Source organism: Cololabis saira, chromosome 8, assembly GCF_033807715.1.
Source record: "Cololabis saira isolate AMF1-May2022 chromosome 8, fColSai1.1, whole genome shotgun sequence".
Classification (NCBI taxonomy): domain Eukaryota; kingdom Metazoa; phylum Chordata; class Actinopteri; order Beloniformes; family Belonidae; genus Cololabis; species Cololabis saira.
The window spans coordinates 40086734-40106416 of record NC_084594.1 but is presented as its reverse complement, the minus strand read 5'-3'; the positions used below and the strand labels follow the sequence as shown (position 1 = coordinate 40106416).

Sequence of the window (19683 nt, the reverse complement as noted above, 5' to 3'; positions counted from 1 at the left end):
TTACTCTTTGTTTTTGGCACTCAGGAGCAGCTAATCATCTGTCCTGAGACAGCGAGAGGGCATAAGGACATACAGTAGCAGCTCAGAGAGATAGGGGGGGTTGGACTATCTAGGGCATTAGTCTTCGACCCTGGTCCTCGGACCCCCTGTCCTACATGTCTTACATGTTTCCTTGCATCATCACACCTGATTCTAATTAATGGCCATCATCAGCTTGTCATCAAGGTCTGGACAAGTCTGTTAATGACACAGTCATTTGTATCAGGGTGTGCTGAAGCAGGGAAATCAGGACTAAACGTGCACAGATGCCTTTTACCTCTCTATTTTCTGGATGCAAAGTCATCAATTCAATTCAATTTTATTTATATAGCGTCTCTTTTGAGGTCGAACGCTTCTTAACAACAGAAATTGATAGAAAACTATAGCAAATATGTTATATATTGGCTAAGATTTGTAGCTTATATACGACCGACCACTCGGTCGTATATAAGCCACTCTTTTTCAACAGAGGTGAATGCATAGGGGGTGTTAACAAGGCATTCAATAAATGTTCATCAGGGCCGCTGGAAAAACACAATTCTAGACCAAAGTCTCCACAGAAGCTGGAGACAGACATTCCTGTCTAATGAGCGGCAGCTGAGGTGATTGTGCTACAACCTTTTCGTTCAACATACCCACCTTCAAGTAAAGCAAGCTTTTTTTACCTTTTTTTTCTTCTCTTGCTCGCTCCTGCTTCGTGATGACTTTTAAACGACATGTTGAAATCTCACCTTGGGTAGCTCTGCAAGAACGTACCTGCACGCGCTCCCATCCGATTGGTCAGATGTCGAGTGCCGCAGTGAGATTAGAGGTCTCTTTTCTCGGGGGGCACGGTGGCGCAGCTGGTACTGCAGCCGTCTCACAGCAAGAAGGTCCTGGGTTTGATTCCCGGACGCTGTGGGTGCTGAAGTGCGTGTTAGTTCCCCCATGACTTCAGCACCCACACCCTGGGTGGGGTTGGTGAAAGAACCTTTCTGTGTGGAGTTTGCATGTTCTCCCTGTGTTCCCTTGGTAGCTAATGTGAGCTACCCTCACAAAAACATGCAACAGTCCTGGGCTCTACTGCCCCCTCTGGCCAACCGGGGCGCCAGATGGGGTGGGGAGGATCCGGCCGGAATAACGTGATCCTTCCACACGCTACGTCAGGCCGGAGAAACCCCACCCTGTCTGGTGAAAAGATGCGGCCTGCTAACTCCTCAGGTTAAGGAGGAGACCTGAGCTCAGTGCAGGAACTCCCGGGGTTGGTAGAGGGTGGCAATGCCCAGGACTGTCGCTTAGGTGCACTGGGTGGTAAAAATGGGGAAAAAATCTGGGATAAAAATATTCAAAAAAAAGAGGTCTCTTTTCTGTCCTCCGCATCACAGTAACGCATGTGTGCTACCATGCAAATGCATCACCTCGCGCAAAATGAGGCCCTACATGCGCGTGTTGTGCATTTAGGGAGAACACCTGGCTGAACCTCATGTTTAAAGTCAGTAGTGACAGCACCTGAAGACAGACTACTGTGTAAAACTGCAGGCACTTATGTTCCTGGAGTGGAACAAACCTCTTTAAAATATTGAGGGGGTGAAAAGTATTTTGTGAGTCACCATGTTGGTTAAAAGACAGGAAAGGGTCTGCCTCTGTCCCAGGTATTTGAAAAGCTACACCTGTTCCACCACCTGACTGATATTCAGCGGTTGGAAGATTTTGCTGGGGCAGATCTCTTTGGCCTTTGTGATGTTAAGTTTTCAGCAAATGTTTGAACCAGGCTGTTATCCTCCCGCTGGTACTGAGTGTGTGGATGTTAGCTGAGCCACCGGGAGCCTGTCCACATACTTAAAAGGTCTCATTCCTCCACTGCGGCAGCAGATGCTGTTGGTGTAGATAGAGAAGAATATTGGAAACAAGATGCCGCTTTGGGAGAGCCCTGTGTTTCAAATTAATGTCCCGGGTTTGAAACCATTTTAAAAACATGTGCGGTGCTCTTTTGTTAAAAAAATGTTCTTTATCCATTAAATCACTGTGGGATGGAACAAAAGGTCATAGAGACAGTGCAGCAATGTGTTACCGTACACAGTATTAAAAGCAGAAGAGAACCCCATAAATAAAATCCTAGTGTGTAGTTGTGCAGAGTCCAGCTGTTTGGGGACAGGAGTGTGAGGATGGAAGTGTGAGCATGAGTGAGACTCGCTTTCTCAGCCAACCTTTTGTCTTTGCAAGCAAAGTGAATGGATCCAATTTGAATCCAACATGTTTGACAGCTGACCAAACACTATTCTTTGCATGCATTTACAAAGCACAGATGTGACATATCGCTCCAGATGAACCTCACATACTGAGCTCTCAGTTAAATTCCTGCAGTAGAAATAGTGGCTGATGTTCGGTCTGGTTAACAGCTCTGTGACAACTGTCAGGAATGTGCATGGAGGCATAAACGGGAATCATGGTGACCTGTGAAAATTCTCAGTGTACATAATGGGGTCTGAAGGACACTGTCGTTGCTTCATACAGCACTTGGTCTTTTTACTGTGACGTTTGTTGCCCACTTGCTGTTGACAGCCGTGCAGCAAGATCGCCCCCTTGGGCAATCTTGCTGCATCTCTTTCAAAGTGAATGATAATAAATCCCTCCGACTGAAAACCTACATTTTCTGAAAGCCTGGTCTCAGTGAAACCAAAGAGACTGTTTCACCTGTAATTCTTATCAGACTTGATAAGTATGGAAAATTGCTCTGCCTTACTTTGAAGTCATCATTTATTGATGGTGTTATGCCAGTTAAAGGTAACCGGCTCCCTCTCCCTTAGTTGGTTTTGTATCCCTTCTCTGGAACCTCTTTTCCTCCATAATTTGCTTTCAGCCATGTCCCTGAGGTAACTGCAGAGGTATGTTGTCTGTGAGAAGACATAGCCCTGACTCCACTGGCTCTGGCTGAAGAGGGCTCACCTACTTGTTGTAGTTATTAATAGCTGTGCCAGTCATGTCCATTTTCGTAACGTATAATTGTAATCACGAATCATGGACAGGGCAGATACCACAGTGTTGGCAGCAACATTTAGACAGGCCAGGAAGCAGATACAACACCTCAGACGGACACTAAACACACGCAGACACATGCCATGTCAGGAGTTGTTTTCCTCACAGCTTTCTTCAAGGGGTGACTGATCACACATTAGGGATACGGTGAGGTGCTTAGTGGGCTCAGAAAAGTCACTGCTCCTTAACAAGGAGAGGATATTTTTTTCGTTGGTTTGGTCATCTACTCAGGACACCATCAGTCAAAAGTGTTTTAGACGTATCCCGTTAGACGGAGGCTTTGGGACAGACCAGGACTCACTGGAGAGATTGGCTGCTTTGACTGAAAGGATTGGAACTAGATAGGTGTGAGTGCTTACAGACAATACAGGTCTTTAACACCAAAGCATCCCAGTGCTAGTCTGAATCTGCTTTGTCACTGTTTGACAGCTGGCTATGAAGTACAGAAAGTGAAGTAAAGACTGTTTTAAACTGAATTGAACTAAAGGTCAGAATTTTTGAAGAATTTCATATTTGTCTAAAGTAAGGTTCAGTATTGGAAGAGACATAATGATGAGGCTCTGCAGTCTGTTTGAATAAGGACCGAGCATGGTCCGTCTGAACTGTCACTAACCTCAGCCCAACACCAGCACCTGGTTCAAGTTGGTCGAAAAGGGTTACCAAACCAGCAAAGGAGTATAAGCAGAAATTATACACAGGAGAAAACACTTTCAAAATAAAACAGGAAGATTATCAATGCAGGAGCCCCAGAGAAAAACAGCACAGGTACACCAGACTGAACAAAACAAGAATCAAATAAACCCCAAATCCTGATCTCAACAATGTGACTCTTATTTCATGTCTGAGAAAAGCTTTAGGCAAGACAAGTTTATTTGTATCGCGAAATTTAACAACAAAGTGATTCAAAGTGCTTTACAGAGACATTAAAACATCACAGAGTAGAAATAAAAGGCATTGTTTAAAATTTAAACAAAAAAGCAATACAATAAAACAAAACAGAATTCAAAGGACTCAAACCTGAGGGACTCTAACCCACAGATGTTTGTTCTTTCTGTGTGGTGAGAAAACACAAGATAATTAAAAAAGAAACAACTGAGAGAAAACTATTGTTTTTTTTCCCTGTTGTCAAAAATGTATTTACACAAAGCAGTAATCACAATCCAAATGTTGTTCAAAAGTACTGAGACATGTGACACCTTCTAAAAACAGTTACATTTCAGGTAAATCAAAGTCAAACCTTAGCCACGACCTGCGAGGCTTTCAATGCCGCCCAGCTCATTGAAACATGACCTTGTCTGTCCAACACCATGAACTGGGCTGACTGAGGAGCTGGGTATATGAAACAGTACAGTTCCTGTTTCCTGTCCTCCAAACTTTAGGTTTTCCCATGAATTAATTTCACTTGAAAGCAAAATGGCTTCAGGTGACGTTATGTTCTTTTTGGATAAATAAAAATATTAAACAGATATTGTAAGCAAACAAATGAAAATATCTGGGATTTATTTGTGCTAATGCAGCATTCAGACTTGACCATTGTAACTAAGAAGTGAAATGTTGAAAATCAAGGTAACATTTTTGACCACCAGACTGAGACTTCTTTGAGCAAAAGACAGGGGTACACCCTGGACACGTCACTCGTCCATTGTGGGGCACCAATATACAAACGACCACACTAACAGCCAATTAAAGGAGCATGAGGCAGGATTTATGAAAAAAATGCGTATACGTTTTAAGTTTTCTAGTAATAATATCAGATGAAGCGTTCCAAACCAAAAAGAATGAGCCCTCTAGTGTATCTCTCCGTTGCCTTGAACAGGCTGTGTGCTGCAAAATGTGCTGCAATTCCGGCCCGGAATTTCCCGCGCTGTCCTGCGGATGTGACGTCAAATGACGCTGCATGCGCGTTCTCCCCGTTCTCCCGTGCCGGCTTCGCCTTTGGCTGCAGTACCCCCGACGGCCGTCGTGGCGAAGGTGGCGCTAATGAGTCTCATTTCTTAAAAGGAGCCTCATGCTCCTTTAAGGGTCACCAATTAACCTGATATACTCTATTTTTGTTGGGTTTTTTTTTTTGACTGTGGGGGGAAGCAACAATATCCAGAGAAAACACCGCAAGCACAGGGAAAACAAGACTGTTGTGAAAAATAAATATCTAATACCTCCGTGTATGTATATTATAACCACTAGGTAACTAATATCTGATTAAGACTGAAATAATAGTAACTGGATAAAAATGAAAACTTTTTAGGCTTTAGTGACTTTAATCATCTTTGCATGCAAAGGCTCAAAACATACATTTGAGGGGTTGATGAAACTGACAGAGTCGCTAGTAGAGGAGTTTTAACAGAACCAGTGCTTTCTGGACAAAATAGCTCACGAACTGAGCTCTCAGAATAACATCTTTGCCACTGCATAAGACAGCTGAACTCAACTGCATGGGCACAATACTGGTCTGAAATGAGTGTATTCACAGGAACTCATAACAGAACAGGGGAAAGACAAATTTCTATCACAGACTCCTGCAAGGAGTTGAACCAGGAACCTTGCTTTGAGACAACAGTGCTCACCACTAAGCGACCATGTTGCCCCAGAAATTACAGTCATTCACAAAAAAAAACGAATTTAAAGAAAGGAAACGATGTACTGATCGTTTTAGATTTAGACGCACAACTCTACCAGACGCTGCCATGTCAGAGCATGTGAACACGTGACAGAAGTGATTCCTGATGTTTGTCCTCACATCTGCACAGTCCCTGGGCAAGTAGTGTAGCCCAAAATATCCCAAACACAACAAAATAAGAAGATATACCCTCCAACAGTCTTGTCTATAGAGCTTTCTGGAGCCGTAAGAACTTTCTGAGAGGAATCACTTGGTATGGATTGTTATTCTGCATATTGATCCATGCATGGATCCTTTTGATATGTGTCCTCTGTTCTCAGCTCATGTTTACATAATGTGTTACCATAACTACGCAGATGACACACAAATCTATAACCATCTCACCAGATGACTATAATCCAATTTAAACATTGATTCAAATGCATTGATCAAATTAAAAAGTGGATGTGCCAGAATTTTCTTCAGTTAAATGAAGAGAAAAGCAGAAATAATAGTGTTTGGAGCCAAGAAAGAAAGATTAAACATCAGCAATCAGCTTCAAGCAGTGAAGCTAAAAACCATTGTCATCAATGGGGTGCTATCCGTCCATCTCGTAGTCGTGATTTTTTTACAAGAGAAAGTTATTTTTCCTTCATATAAGTCTTTGTTTCTCAACTAACTTTCATGAAACAACATTTCAACTTTCATGGTTTGCCCTGTGTCACCCCCTGTCTCAACAATCAGGATGATTTTGTGCTGAGAATTCGTCACTTTCAACGCCCACGGGAGCCGAACCCCACTGACTACCCCCATAGTATCTTGGAGCTCATAATTACTAAAGAGCAGACGACAACACAAGCTGGACCAGCTCTCATCCATGACAGGTCTGTCTGATTCATTTATTATTTATTCATGATTTTATTTCAAACAACCTGGGGGGGGGCTGAACTGAGTGTATGACCCTCCTTTCGTGTCTTTTCAGTGTCTCCCCTACATTTTTCTTGCTCAGGGTGTTGTGAATTATTTGTTTTATTACCCACACATTTTAAATACATGGTTTTATTTCGGAGAAGTGGGAGTGTTTTATTTTGAAAAGTAGAAAAAAGTACCTGTATGTTTCAATCTGGCTTTATCTATAGCCTATAGATCCACGTAAGTATTGTGAAAAGTTCTGTCCCCTCTTTAAAATGAGCACTAAATGTTAAGATCAAGATCTGCTGTCACTATTTGTGAAGCTTCCACTCCATATTATTTTGTTGCCAAAACCCAGAGAGCAAGATTTCTCAGAACCCATTTTCGAATGAAGCTGGAAGCTAACTGCTAACGCTAACAGCCGAGATGACAGAGCTACTTGAGCAGATGGAAAAGAAGCAGGCTACAATCCGTGCCCCCATGACCAAGTTGTTAACACGCCTAGAAGACGAGGTGGCAAAAGACGGACCAGATAATGATGAAATGCTGTCAGTCTTAACATCTACCGTGGCTAGTTTAGATAAACGTAAAGGCATTGAAGATGAAACACCAACTCAGGACCAGGATGCCGAGATTTTGTCCGCACAAGATTACATGGACCACATTCTCACATGGACGTTCACGCCACTGGCATCATTGAGAGGTCATGTGAGTCTGCCAGAGTACGGTTGAGCTCCAGTTCCAGACAGACCGATTTTTAATCTTCCTTTTAAGTTACTGATAGCAAAATATGATAGAGAAATAACCCAGTGGCAAAAATTCTGGGGTCAGTATGAAACAGCTATTCACATGAATGATGCATTATGTAAGAAAGATAAATTCACTTACCTGAGATCTTAACTGACTGGAGCAGCTGCCAGAACCATAGCAGGGCTGACAATGACAAGCATGACAAACATGATGTTGCAAAAGAGTTACTGCAGAACTACTTTGGGAGGAAGGACATTGTAATTAGTGCACACATGTCAAAACTACTGAGCGTAACTCCTAGAAGTCTTCTGATGTGACAGCTTTGATGCACCTACATATGTATATGATGAATGTGAGATCCAGATACGCAGCTTAGAATCTTTGGGAGTTCACAGTGACACTTATGGCTGCCTGATGTATCCAGTGCTACTGCAGCTCATCCTAGAGGACATGGCCTTAGCTTACACCCGCCAATCAGACTCAAGCGGCGAATGGAAATTGCCCAAGCTTATTCAGTTTCTGTAAAATGAGGTTCAATGCAGGGAAAGTGCACTTCAACTTATCATCAAGTCCCACAACAAAGGATCCTTCAATGACCAGCAAGCCAATGGGTAAGCCGTCTTATGCCTGTGATTTTAAACCGAGAAAGTGGAGTGTTCTCTCAGCGACTGCTTTGCACACAACAAATACAGTTTCCCAGACCTGTGTGTATTGTGACAGTAGTGATCACAAACCACAAAATTACCAGTAGACTACAGAAAGTGCATGCAAAGATAAACTGAGAAAACCTGGAACTTTGTGTGCTTAGGCCCAAGGAACATAGCAAGGTCTTGCAGAGGACAAAGTTTCATATCCTTCATGCAGCCGCATACGACACCAGTCAGTTTGTGACCAGTCTGAAGTCAAGCCAGAGGTTGACAGTAGTAATGCAGATGCTTTGTTGTCTTCTGTCAAAAGTTCTGTGAAAGTGAGGGGAGATACTCAGAACAAAGTACTGCTTCAGACCGTTAAAGCGTGGACAGCTGGACCCAAAGAGACAAACAGTTACTGGTAAGAGCCAAAGAATGACAAAGTCACTAGTTGCAGTTAAAACCGACTTTGGATTGGTTTTTAATGGGCGATGACAGCTTCCAGTGTAACAGACACCACTTGTATGCACATTAGTCTTATGGAAGACACCCAGATCTCCAAACAGTTACATGCATTTTGGGAGGTGGAGTCACTGGCCATAATAATAACCAGAACGAGAGCCCAGAGGATGCAAAAGTTCTACATATAGCTTTGAAAAGGCTGTAACGTTTAAGGATGGTCGCTATCAAGTGGAATTGCCATGGCGACCTGATAGAGGATACCTTCCCGACAATTTCAAGGTAGCAAAAGGCCGCCTTGAGAACTTGAAGAGGAAACTGAAAACTGATGCATTGTACTCAAGGTACAATAATGCAATACAGGACTACTTACAGCAAGGCATCTGTGAGGAGGTACCAGCAGACACCTTAGTGGCAGGGAACAGATGACTGTTTGATACGACATGCAACATCATGCAGTAGTCATAGATGATATGTGATATATTTTACCCCAGGCAGGTATGAACTTGTGTAAATGCGCTACGAACTCACCGGACTTGAGAGCCACGTGGACGGAGAGGGGCTTAGAGCACAGTGGAGAAACTGATTCATGTGAAAATGTACTCAACGTGCTGGGACTAGTCTGGAGACCAGAGATAGATGACCTTGTGTTTGATTTAAAGTAACTGTTAGACATCATAAAAAAAGCCAACACTGACAGAAGTGTACAGACATCAGCTCGCATATTCGACCCCATTGGGTTCCTCACTTCCTTCTCCCTACGAGTTAAGCGCCTCTTTCAAGAAACAATACCCCTCCTCACTTCCTGGTTGGCGAATGATTGACTTCCTTACCTCCAAAAATTGTAACCTTACCAATTCCAATAACCATAAATAGTGAGGAGCTGGGTCACCAATGGAAGTACCGGCAAAGACCAGCAAGGACTCCTACACCAACTGCACTCAAGATAGGAGCTATTGTTCCGATAGGAGAGAAAAACGTATCCAGGCAGACCTGGAAATGTGTAGGGTAACTTTAACAAGGCTGCGATGGACACCCTTGTGTCCTTTAGAGGTGTGCAAAAGTGATAAGCTATTGATGAACTATTGTTCATCGTGCAGGAGGATTTTGTGAATTATTCATTTTACTATCCACACATTATAAAATACATGCTTCTGTCTTTGAGGAATGGGAAACCTTTATTTTGAAAGGTAGAAAAAAGAAAGTACCTGTCTGTTTTGATCTTGCTTTTTCTATATAGATCTGAGTGCTGTGAAACGTTTAAATGTTAAGATCAAGATCCTCCGCCTTTGTCATAATTTTTAAAGCTTCCACTCCATATTACAGGGATTTGCTGCTCCAGTACCTTTACTGTGTTGGCCATAAAAGCAGTATAAATGATCTCTGGTTGACATCACATCCGATATTGGACAAAACATCAACAATACATGGAGAGTTAACTCCTCCTTCCCTCCTTGTGCTTCCCTGGAAACCATGCCCATCACAAACACAAGCCCTGTTGTGATCAGTCAAAGCAATGTCTGTTATTTATGTATTTGAACAGGTGGCAGATTTTGAGGAGGTATTTTCCTGTTGTCCCAAAATGCTCTGGGTTAGAAATCAAGTTGAATCATTTAACCTTTGTCTGAGGCCGCTTTCCAATACTATGCCCCATGTTTTTAAAACAGCCTACGAGAGAACCTGAGGACTGCAGAGAATGTAAATGTTTTTAAAAGCAGGCTTGAGGCTTACCCTTTTAACCTAACTTTTAACAAATACCCCCTTTAAAAAAATACTCTTTAAAACTTTCTACTTTAGAATTTCTGTTTAGCCCATTTTTTAGCTCATTATACTGTCATTCATTGCTGATATCCTATTAATTCACTTATTTGTCAGTTTTTACTTTGCTTTATTTATCATTTATATGGATTGGTGGGGAAGGGGGTGGCCGGATGGGTAGTACCAACTCTGACATGACTGTTTAGCACTTTGTGCTGCGTTTTAGTGTACGAAAAGTGCTATATGTGTGCTATTTGACTCATTAATGCACTTATTTTCCAAATACCACTTTTGACAATCCACAACATTAGGAAATTGTTTTCTGGACCGACGAAAGTTGGAACATCCAGGCAGAATCCTGAGAACTATATATGGTGCAAAAAGGGCCAATGGTTAGGCATGGTGGAGGGAGTATTATCAGATGGGGTTGTTTCACCTTCATTAGAGGGAAAATATATTCCAAAATGTACCAAAGTATTCTCCAAAATAATGTCAAGGTGGCTAACTGCCACTTGGAGCTCAGAAGAAGTTGTCTGATGCAGCAGGGCCGTGATCCGAGGGCTAAGTCAACACCAGTCCATAAAAACTGCTGCACATTCACAGAAGGGTTTCAGCTCTCTGTCAGAAAGATCTATATCCACATTATACTGCTGTAAACAAATATGACACAGCAATATATGCTCACTGTCCAGGTGATGGGTGCTTCTGCTGCCGACTGTTATTTCCTGTGGTGCGTAGGCAGTTGTGATGTTATTAAATACAGACTTTGGCTGCATACCAGCTGAAACCAAGGACGTCAATAGCCCTCACTGTTCTATCTGCACTTTGTTGTTTACATTTTGTTAATGCAGGACTGTATGTTATATTCTTTCCTTCTGGTTTAATTGCAGTTCTTAACTACCGGAAAGTTGTATTACAATCACCTACTTAACGTTACTTTGCGTTTACGGTCACATATGCAAGCTTGGTAAACCAGGAAAGGATCAATTGTAGTCCAGAAGTACAAAGCAGGCACTTATTTTTATATATTGAAATAAATAAGATTTTATGAAGACTTGATTGTCACATACTTAAGAGGAAAATGACTAATTGAGCACTTTATCTTTTTGCTATGACACGTCCAACTCCCTGCACCTGAGAGCTGCTCTGCTAAAAGCTTATTTTAATAATCTGAGTTCTCATTATTCAGTCTGATGCTGGTTGATCTCTGCTTTTAGCTGCTCTCCCGGAAGAGCTGCTCAGGGATGACGAGACCTTTTACATTGTGAAAGCAAGCTGCTGTTCTCCCACGAGCTTCACACCGGCCTGAGCTGCCGTTTTGGATTGCTGCTCAGTTTGATTAACTTGCTTATAAATCTTTAATCCGTGTGTTGACATGCCTGACCTGACCTGACCATATCTGAGATGCTGTCAAGGGCAACTCAAACACTTAAAGTAAAGAGTCTTAAAGCTTTTCAGTGCACTGAGACATTCTCCAGCAGCCAGTGTGTTTGAAGGGACTAAGAATTTAACCAAATGACATGGATAATGAGAGAAAAATGCAAATATTTAAACTGGCACTTTTTTGTGTGAAAGTTGATTAAAAAATAAGATTCTACAAATGGCACTTTCTTTCATCACCTTTTAAAGCTATTAAATGATAGATAATGAATAGTTTTGGAACATTGCTTGCAGGGAAATTGTGTTGTTGCAGAAAATTATCAAAAAGAACAATTTAATTTAGGATTACATTTAAAAAAATTGGCAGAAAAATTGGTGAAAAGTACAGAACCAGATATATGGCCTGTTTACGCAGGACCAAATCATTTGGGGACCTGTGAAAATAAGAATTACAGAGGATGCCTGTGATATTAGTCCACTGAGAATCTGATGTGTCTGTGAATGTTTAAGTAAAAATTTCACCACAAATGATCTACTCAGCAAACAGAGAGGTTATGAGATAGTTCATCCTGTGAGAATGCACATCTCAGTAATTCAGTGATTTGTGGGTGGGAGTCCTTTCAAAAAGCTTTGACTATTCACTTTTTCTGCCTCTTATCGCAGCTGTAGTTTATATAGTAATATTATATAACGATATTAGCCCATATCCACTGCACGCAATTATATATTTTTGGTCTGACTAGTGTCACAGCACAATGCCTTCAGGCTGCAGCAAAAACCCAGGTTATATTTAACATTCAGTTTACTGCTACCGTGGCGACCTAAGCACATAGGCCGACAATGAGTTTTCAGGTTTTCTCACCTTTCAAAAAGTAACATGTTGTCACCAAAGTTAGCTAAACTTCAGGCATGTCTTCAGGACATCAAGGACTGGATGTCCACTAATTTTTTGCTTCTAAATTCTGATAAAACATATTATTTTTGGTTCCAAACACCTCAGGAAGGGAGTAGATGGTGGTGCTACTTTGAGAAACCCCCCCTCTTTTTCTCTTCTGTGCATGTTTGCAAGTCAGAGCTTCCAGAGCTTCAGGAGCGGCATGCTACCCTGCAGTCCCCCCCTCTGACCAGTAATATGTACATAGAACTCTTAGTTCTCCAGTTAACGGATCATTACAACTAATATATCTGCTCTTTTGTACCTTTAACAATATATCTGTGTCTCTCTTTTCTCAGTTCTTCATTCTCTCTGTCTGTTTTCTCTTTTCCTGCTCTGCCCAGCTGGTCTTCAGCAGGAGGGTCCCCCTTTATTTGCAGGGTCTTGCTCAAGGTTTCTTCCCTCCTAAAGGGGAGTTTTTCTTTGCCACTGTTTGGCTTAAGGTTTTTCTCACACTAAGGGAGTTTTTTACCTGCTATTGTTTATGTTTATGTAATAATTGCTCAGGGGTCATGTTCTGGGTCTCTGGAAATATCCTAGAGACAACTTCTGTTGTAATAGATGTTTTACAGTATATTGTGTAAATGCTCCGTGAGAATCACGATTGCCAGGGGGCAACCTTTTGAACTACTGCAGGTCCTGAAGTAACCATAGTCTTGTTAAGAATAAAGCACTAGAAATGTGGTTAGAAACTCCAGAAAATAGCTACCCTCACAAAAACATGCACACAGTCCTGGGATATACATGCCCCCTCTGGCCAACCGGGGAACAGATGGGGTGGGGAGGATCCGGCCGGAATAACGTGATCCTTCCACGCGCTACATCCAGCCGGAGAAACCCCACTCTGTCTGGTGAAAAGATGCGGTCCATCACTCCTCAGGTTAAGGAGGAGACCTGAGCTCAGTGCAGGGCCCTCCCGGGGTTGGTAGAGGATGGCAATGCACAGGACTGTTAGGTAAGAGCACTGGGTGATAAAAATGGGAAAAAAATGGGATAAAAATATATATAAAAAAAAAAAAAGAAACTCCAGAAAGGATTATTAAGTGTTTGCAGGCTGGTATCAGGATTTCCCCATGTGTTAACAAATACTGCAGTTCCTCCTCCTCTACTCTTACCACTCTGTCCGCGATCTCGGCATGTATAGACTGAGATTCGACTATAAAGCTGCTGGAGTCCAGACACTTTGTCTCTGTGAAGCACATGATACTGCACGTAAAACATAACAGCTGCGTCCTTATCAGTGCTCCAAGCTCATCAGTTTTATGTTCCAATGATCTCACATTCCCTATGTTTATTTAGGAGAGAAAGGAGGGTTTAAAATCCATGTGTAATTCATTGTTTTTGTTCGGTTTCAGAACTAAATTAGATTAAAAATGAAAATAAAGATGCCTAAATTAAGAGAGTTGTGTGGTCTCTGTCTAGTCTTTTATGTTTCTGAAACACTGGTTGTTGTCTGTTTGGTGTGTTTTTATTTTGTGCTTTTATGTGCTCTTATCTATTTTACTCTGTTTTTTAGTTTTTACTATTTTATTATGTCTTGCTTTACTCATTGTGCAGCACGTTGGTAACCTTGATGTTTTTTAAAATGTGCTATATAAATAAAGTGGATTGGAAGGTGTTTGAAAGCTAAACTTCCCATAATTACAGCAACATTGTAAGTGTTTCCAATCGTGTAATGGTGTGTGTGTGTGTGTGTGTGTGTGTGTCAGGTTGGGGGTGTGGCATGGCCTAGCCACCTCACCCGAGGAGCTTGGGAGTAAATGTGTTGTCGACGTACATGAAGTGGCCAGGATGATCAACCTCTTCACCAACACTGTGAGTTTTTACAACTGCAGCATAGCGGATTGTTATGGAGGACCAAAACTGACATCATTAGAAATAAAAGCAGGAAGAAGCAAGATCCTTCCTGTTCATTGACCAATAGTAGAAGAGCTGGACCAGGAAGGACAGCCCTCCTCATTTGCATAATGAGGAAGAAATGCATAAGGTAAAGTAAAAAGAGGAGACGAGGGTTTGTAAGAACAAGGAATGCATGTATATGGAAAAGTAAAAACTAAATGTATACATTTCTACTTTTATTTTTAATGATGTCAGTTTTGCTCCTCCATACTGTAGATTGTTAGTGATCTCAGAAATGTACCCAGAAAGGTTAAATTGGATGTCTCAGCCATGTTTTTGTCCTTTGTGGGTGTCCTGTCAATGTAAGTTATGAGGTGGAGATATTGTGGATCAGATTTGTTCTCAACTCCCTGTAGCTAAGGTTTTTGTTTTATCACTCAGTACGTAGCGTTAACCTCTGATGCTGACCTGTGGCCTTAATTTCAAATTCAGAGTTATTTTTACAACCTCAGATTGGACCTGAAAGCCTTTCCAAAGCCATTCACGTGTAGAAATCAAACAATTACAGATGGAAAAAGCACTTGGCGATAGCGTAAAGAGAAAATCCCCCCCAACAGAATGAGGATAGCAATGTGACATTCAGTTCTGACATTTTAATCCTGTGTCGAGCCTCTGAAGCACATGGCCAAAGTCAAGCAAAGCTTTGGAGTGTTTCACCCCTAATTTAACCAGCCACTCTCACATGTGGTTTTTGCTGTTTTGAACAACCCTTAACTCAAATGTGTCTAAATTGCAAGCTTCCAGAAAACATTCAGTCCGGTAGGTCATTAGGACTTGAACTGGAACACACTGGTCGTCATGCATTTAACCAGAGACGAATAATGTTAGAAATTTAGAACAAACAGTATTTATGCATCATGCTGGGTTTTATGTGTAGTGTTCAACATAGTAACTAATCAAAGTACAAACGCCTTAACAAAATACACTGTTTCACTAATGTTCATATGGTCAACCAAAGAAAAAGTGTTTATAAGACATTTGGAGAAGAACTGTGGTTTGTGACCAAATGAATAAGTGTGAGGATACACGCAGCTGGAATGAGTTTCCTCCACAGGTGGCTGAACTCTCCCTCAGAGATGGGGCGAGAACTTCAATTCAGGTCAATTTTATTTCATTTAGTATCAATTACAATACAAAATTGTCTCAAGGCGCTTTTCAGAGACCCACAACATGACCCCAAGAAAGAAAAAAACTCCCCTTGAAAAGGGAAAAAACCTTGAGGAGGATATGGCTCTGCTGAACACCAGACTAGAGGAAGAAAAGAGGAAGAAGGGGAAGAAAAGGAAGTGGAGGACAAAGAGCATAAAGAACATAGAGAGGAGAAACACAAATATATTGTCAATATTACATTCAAAAAATATATTAGTAGTAATTATCCAAGAACAAGTTGAGGGGCACCGCTGAGTGGATCATGTTATAGCAGCATATCTACAACAAATCCATGTTTGAGACTATTATAGTCTTGTCCTTTAGCTGCAGCTATGACTACTGACTCTAACACACTAGAGTTTACCTTTAAGTCTGGTTTTAAAGGTGGAGGTGGTGTCAGCCTCCTTAACCCAAAAGTTGGTTCCATAGTAACGGTTCCTGATAGCAGAAGGTCCGTCCTCCAAATCTACTGGATACTCTAGGAAATACGAGTAAACCTGCACTCTGAGAACGGAGAGCTCTGTTAGGAACATACGGTACTATCAGGTCTTGCAGATAAGGCTGCTGCCCACACAATCCAAATACACATAAGCTCAAATTAATGGATGGACAGTTATGAATGGAAAAATACAACTTCCCTTTTGGTCCCTTTTGGTTATCTGCATTATTGAAGGAATTGTTCTGTGATGATTTCTCAAAAATGTGACAACCTGATCTGCTTTGGTACTTAAGCCAGGCAAGGTTCAGGATTTCATATCATATTACGTCTTGTTCTTTCCCAAAAGACATCATGACACATTATACCAGTCGGTATAAACTGTGAAAATGTACTTTAAAACTGCTGGGGCTTCAAAGCTCAGCAGTTTTCATGGGATTTATTTCTTTAAAAGGGCCTTCAAACAGATGTGAAAAAGAGTCAACTGTCTTGCCATGACATAAACATTAACAAACCATGCTATAGGAGCATCATAGGACAAATGATAAATGCAGCTTTTTATTGGATCAAATGAATTGTATTTTAGCAAATAATCATTTGTGTGGTACAGTTTTCCATGGGGTCTCAATCAGCTTGTTTGGTGCACACAAAGGTCAGGTGGTGGTGTTCACAACCTCACCAGAGTTGGCTTTAATAAACCAAAAATGTCAAGTGTGAACACACCCTTAATGAAATTGTGACTGTGGGACACATGACCCACTTAAGTCTGATTTTCATGCACCGTTTAGCCGTTTCCTCTGGCGCTCTTTGCTCTGTTTCACTTTGTCTTCTTCTATCTCTGTCTTTGTTTGGCTCGCAGCGGTACCAGGATCTACTCAAGGGTCTGTTCAGCCACGTCGGCACCAAGGAGAACTGTTTGGGTCATCTGGCTAGGAACTTTAACGGCGCTGTCATGCCCACGTTAGGCCAGTCAGACCGGGCAGTGAACACAGAGTTCCCGGTCTAAACGCCAGGAATGGGAGTGACGCCCAGACCTTGTGACGTCACCGGGGCCACAGGGGAGCCGCTACATTTTCTAAAACGTCACAAAACTATTGTGGACAAGACTTTTTGAGGCCTTTTTGCCAGATTCTTGGTTAAAGTAAACATTCTAATTACTTTTTTTACACTTATGAAGTTTTACTTTTATTTTTGCCATGTAATGTCTTAATGTTTCCTTTTAAAGGACTTTCACCTGCCTGTTTAAGTTTCACAACAGCACTTGTAGGCAACGAGAAACTTTCTTTTTCTTGTTGGCACTATAAAATGTCAGTGTTACTGCCTACAAACGTGAACAAATTTGTTGGTTTCCTTCCATTAAAGAAAAAAAAACACAATGGTCACTGAAATAACTTGAAACTGACTTAAGTTATATTAGTTTCGAATTCACTGAAATTCACGAAAGACAATCAGACATTGCTTTTGAATGCTGATTTACAAGAATCTTTAAGGGCAAAACAAAAACAAAAAAACTAATGAAACTGGGATTAACAAGTTACTCAATTTGATTATATTGTTGCACAATATTTTTAATCAGTCACTGCAATCAAGTGATTTCTGAAACATCCACCGTGACTTCTGCACCTGTAGGCAGGTATTTTGTTCCACCCTTCAAGACCGATTTACATTTTCACTAGGATTTAGATCAACACTCATAGAGGGCTATTTCAGAAAGGTCCAGTGTTTTGTTTTTCAACATTTTTGGGTGTTTTTAGATGTCTGTTTTCAATTCAGTTTGTGCAGTTTGTGTTTTGGGTCATTATCCTGTTGGAGGACCCTGGAGCTGCAACTGAGACCAAGCTTTGTGACACTCAGCAGCACGTTTGTCTCCAGAATCCCTTGATAGTCTTGAGATTTCATTGTGCCTACACAGATGGAGGACATCCTGTACCAGACGCAGCAGAGCAGCTCAAAAACAGAACCGAGCCTCCTCCATGCTTCACAGTAGATACAGTCTTCTTTTCTTTGAACGCTTCATCTTTGCATCTGTGAACATAGAGATGATGTGATGCCAAAGAGCTCCAGTTTTGGTTTCATCCCTCTGAAGGACATTGTCTTAGAAGCTTTGTGACTTGTCCCTATGGTTTACTTTCAACAGTGAAGTCCTCCTCGTGGTCCACTTTGGTTCAAACTCTGGATAGTGTGACCTTACACTGATGTACCTTGACATTGGAGTTCAATTTTAATCTCTTTGGAAGTTGTTTTGGAGTCTTTGGTTCCCATTCGTATTATCCGTTTCTTCATTGTGTCATCAGTTGTCCTCTTGTGTTCCCACCGTGTGGCCCTAGACTCCTAAATAAGACTCCAGCTGTAGTCACAGGAACATCAGGCTGCTTGGAGATGCTCCTCTAGTCTTCACCTTTAACATGCCTGTCTAGAATGTTCTTTCGTATTTCCTCAGACAACTCTCTCCTTTGCTTTCTCTGGTTCATGTTCAGTGCGGTGGACTCCATGATACCAAACGGTACAGTGACGACTTGTTACCCTTTAAATAGTCAGCAACTGACTGCAAGCTTTAAGATTCCTGTGATGATAATTGCAGGACACATGTCAATATGTTCAAATTATTTTCACTTTTCTGAGCGTACCAATTAATTGGAATTAATTGATTTCAAACTAATGAAACTAGTTTCAATAGTTAGTTTTTTGTTTTGTTGTTGTTGTTGTTGTTTTTTGGTTGTTTTTTAAATGATTCTGTTGAACCAGAATTCAAAAGCAGTGTTTTATTTTCATAAATGGATTTTCAGTAAATAGTTTTTATTATGACTTTTGTCAATTTTTCACGTTATGTCAATTAACATTGTGGATTTTTCTGTATTTAATGGAAGCGGACCAACAAATTTGTCCATGTGTGTATATTAAAACTGACTATCCTGGCCTCTCTCCATTCAGCTGTTTTTGGGTTTTGTTCTCTTCTTAATCTGCGTAACTGCTTCTGTGAAGGACATCATTCTTACCTGGCATACGTCATTTATCACAAGAACCAAGATCTCGGATCGCTGCCACAGACCCCTGTGGTAGAAAACCTTCAGTGGTGTAACTACTGCTACTGTGAACTTTTATGATTATGTCTTTGTATAGTTCATATTATGCTTTTAATATATGGGAATACTGTATGTATGAATATAAAAATATATCCTTACAATAATAACATTGTGACTTTTGTACATGTCCTTTGTGGTATCCTGCTTTCTACCGAGTTTACAACGTCAAAGCTCATGGCCATCAGGAGCTGGATCATCAATCCTCATGGTTTTTCTATGCTGCTATTTCATCTAAACTCTCCTGCAAACACATATTCACATATACAATACATATATCATCAGTGGGAATTCTGCATTTGAAACAGTTGTGGAAATTCCAAAGAAAACATTTGCCTTTCCTTTCTTTTTGTCCGTGTTTTTAGCGTCTTTTGGTCGTGAATTCCCTCTGACAAACATGGATGACAAACACAAACGTATTGCGCGTCTCTCATTCTGATATCAGATCAATCTGATCAACAGCACGCTCAGCTTTATGCAACTTTGGCTTGGCCACTTTTTTTTTTTTTTTTTAATCCAGAGCTGTTTGACACAGTCTGTGTTTGTTTTGCGGTATTGGTCTTTTCCAGCTGTGCCCAGATTCATTTTTCTTCATGCTGTTTCAACAGTCTCCTTTTGGCCTGCAGGTTTGAAAAATGTTCTTTATA

General features: G+C 41.2%; 1 protein-coding gene across 1 annotated transcript in view; it reads left to right on the top strand.

The window, feature by feature from the left end:
- LOC133449557 (receptor-type tyrosine-protein phosphatase gamma-like) overlaps positions 1-19196 on the top strand; it is a 448089-nt gene extending 428893 nt beyond the window's left edge. Inside the window, exons 21-23 of the mRNA XM_061728722.1 lie at positions 6395-6534; positions 14182-14287; positions 16816-19196. Coding sequence (XP_061584706.1) covers positions 6395-6534; positions 14182-14287; positions 16816-16962 — 393 coding nt within the window. The 3' untranslated portion in view covers positions 16963-19196. The remainder of the gene's footprint in view (positions 1-6394; positions 6535-14181; positions 14288-16815) is intronic.
- The last annotated feature ends 487 nt before the right edge of the window (positions 19197-19683 follow it).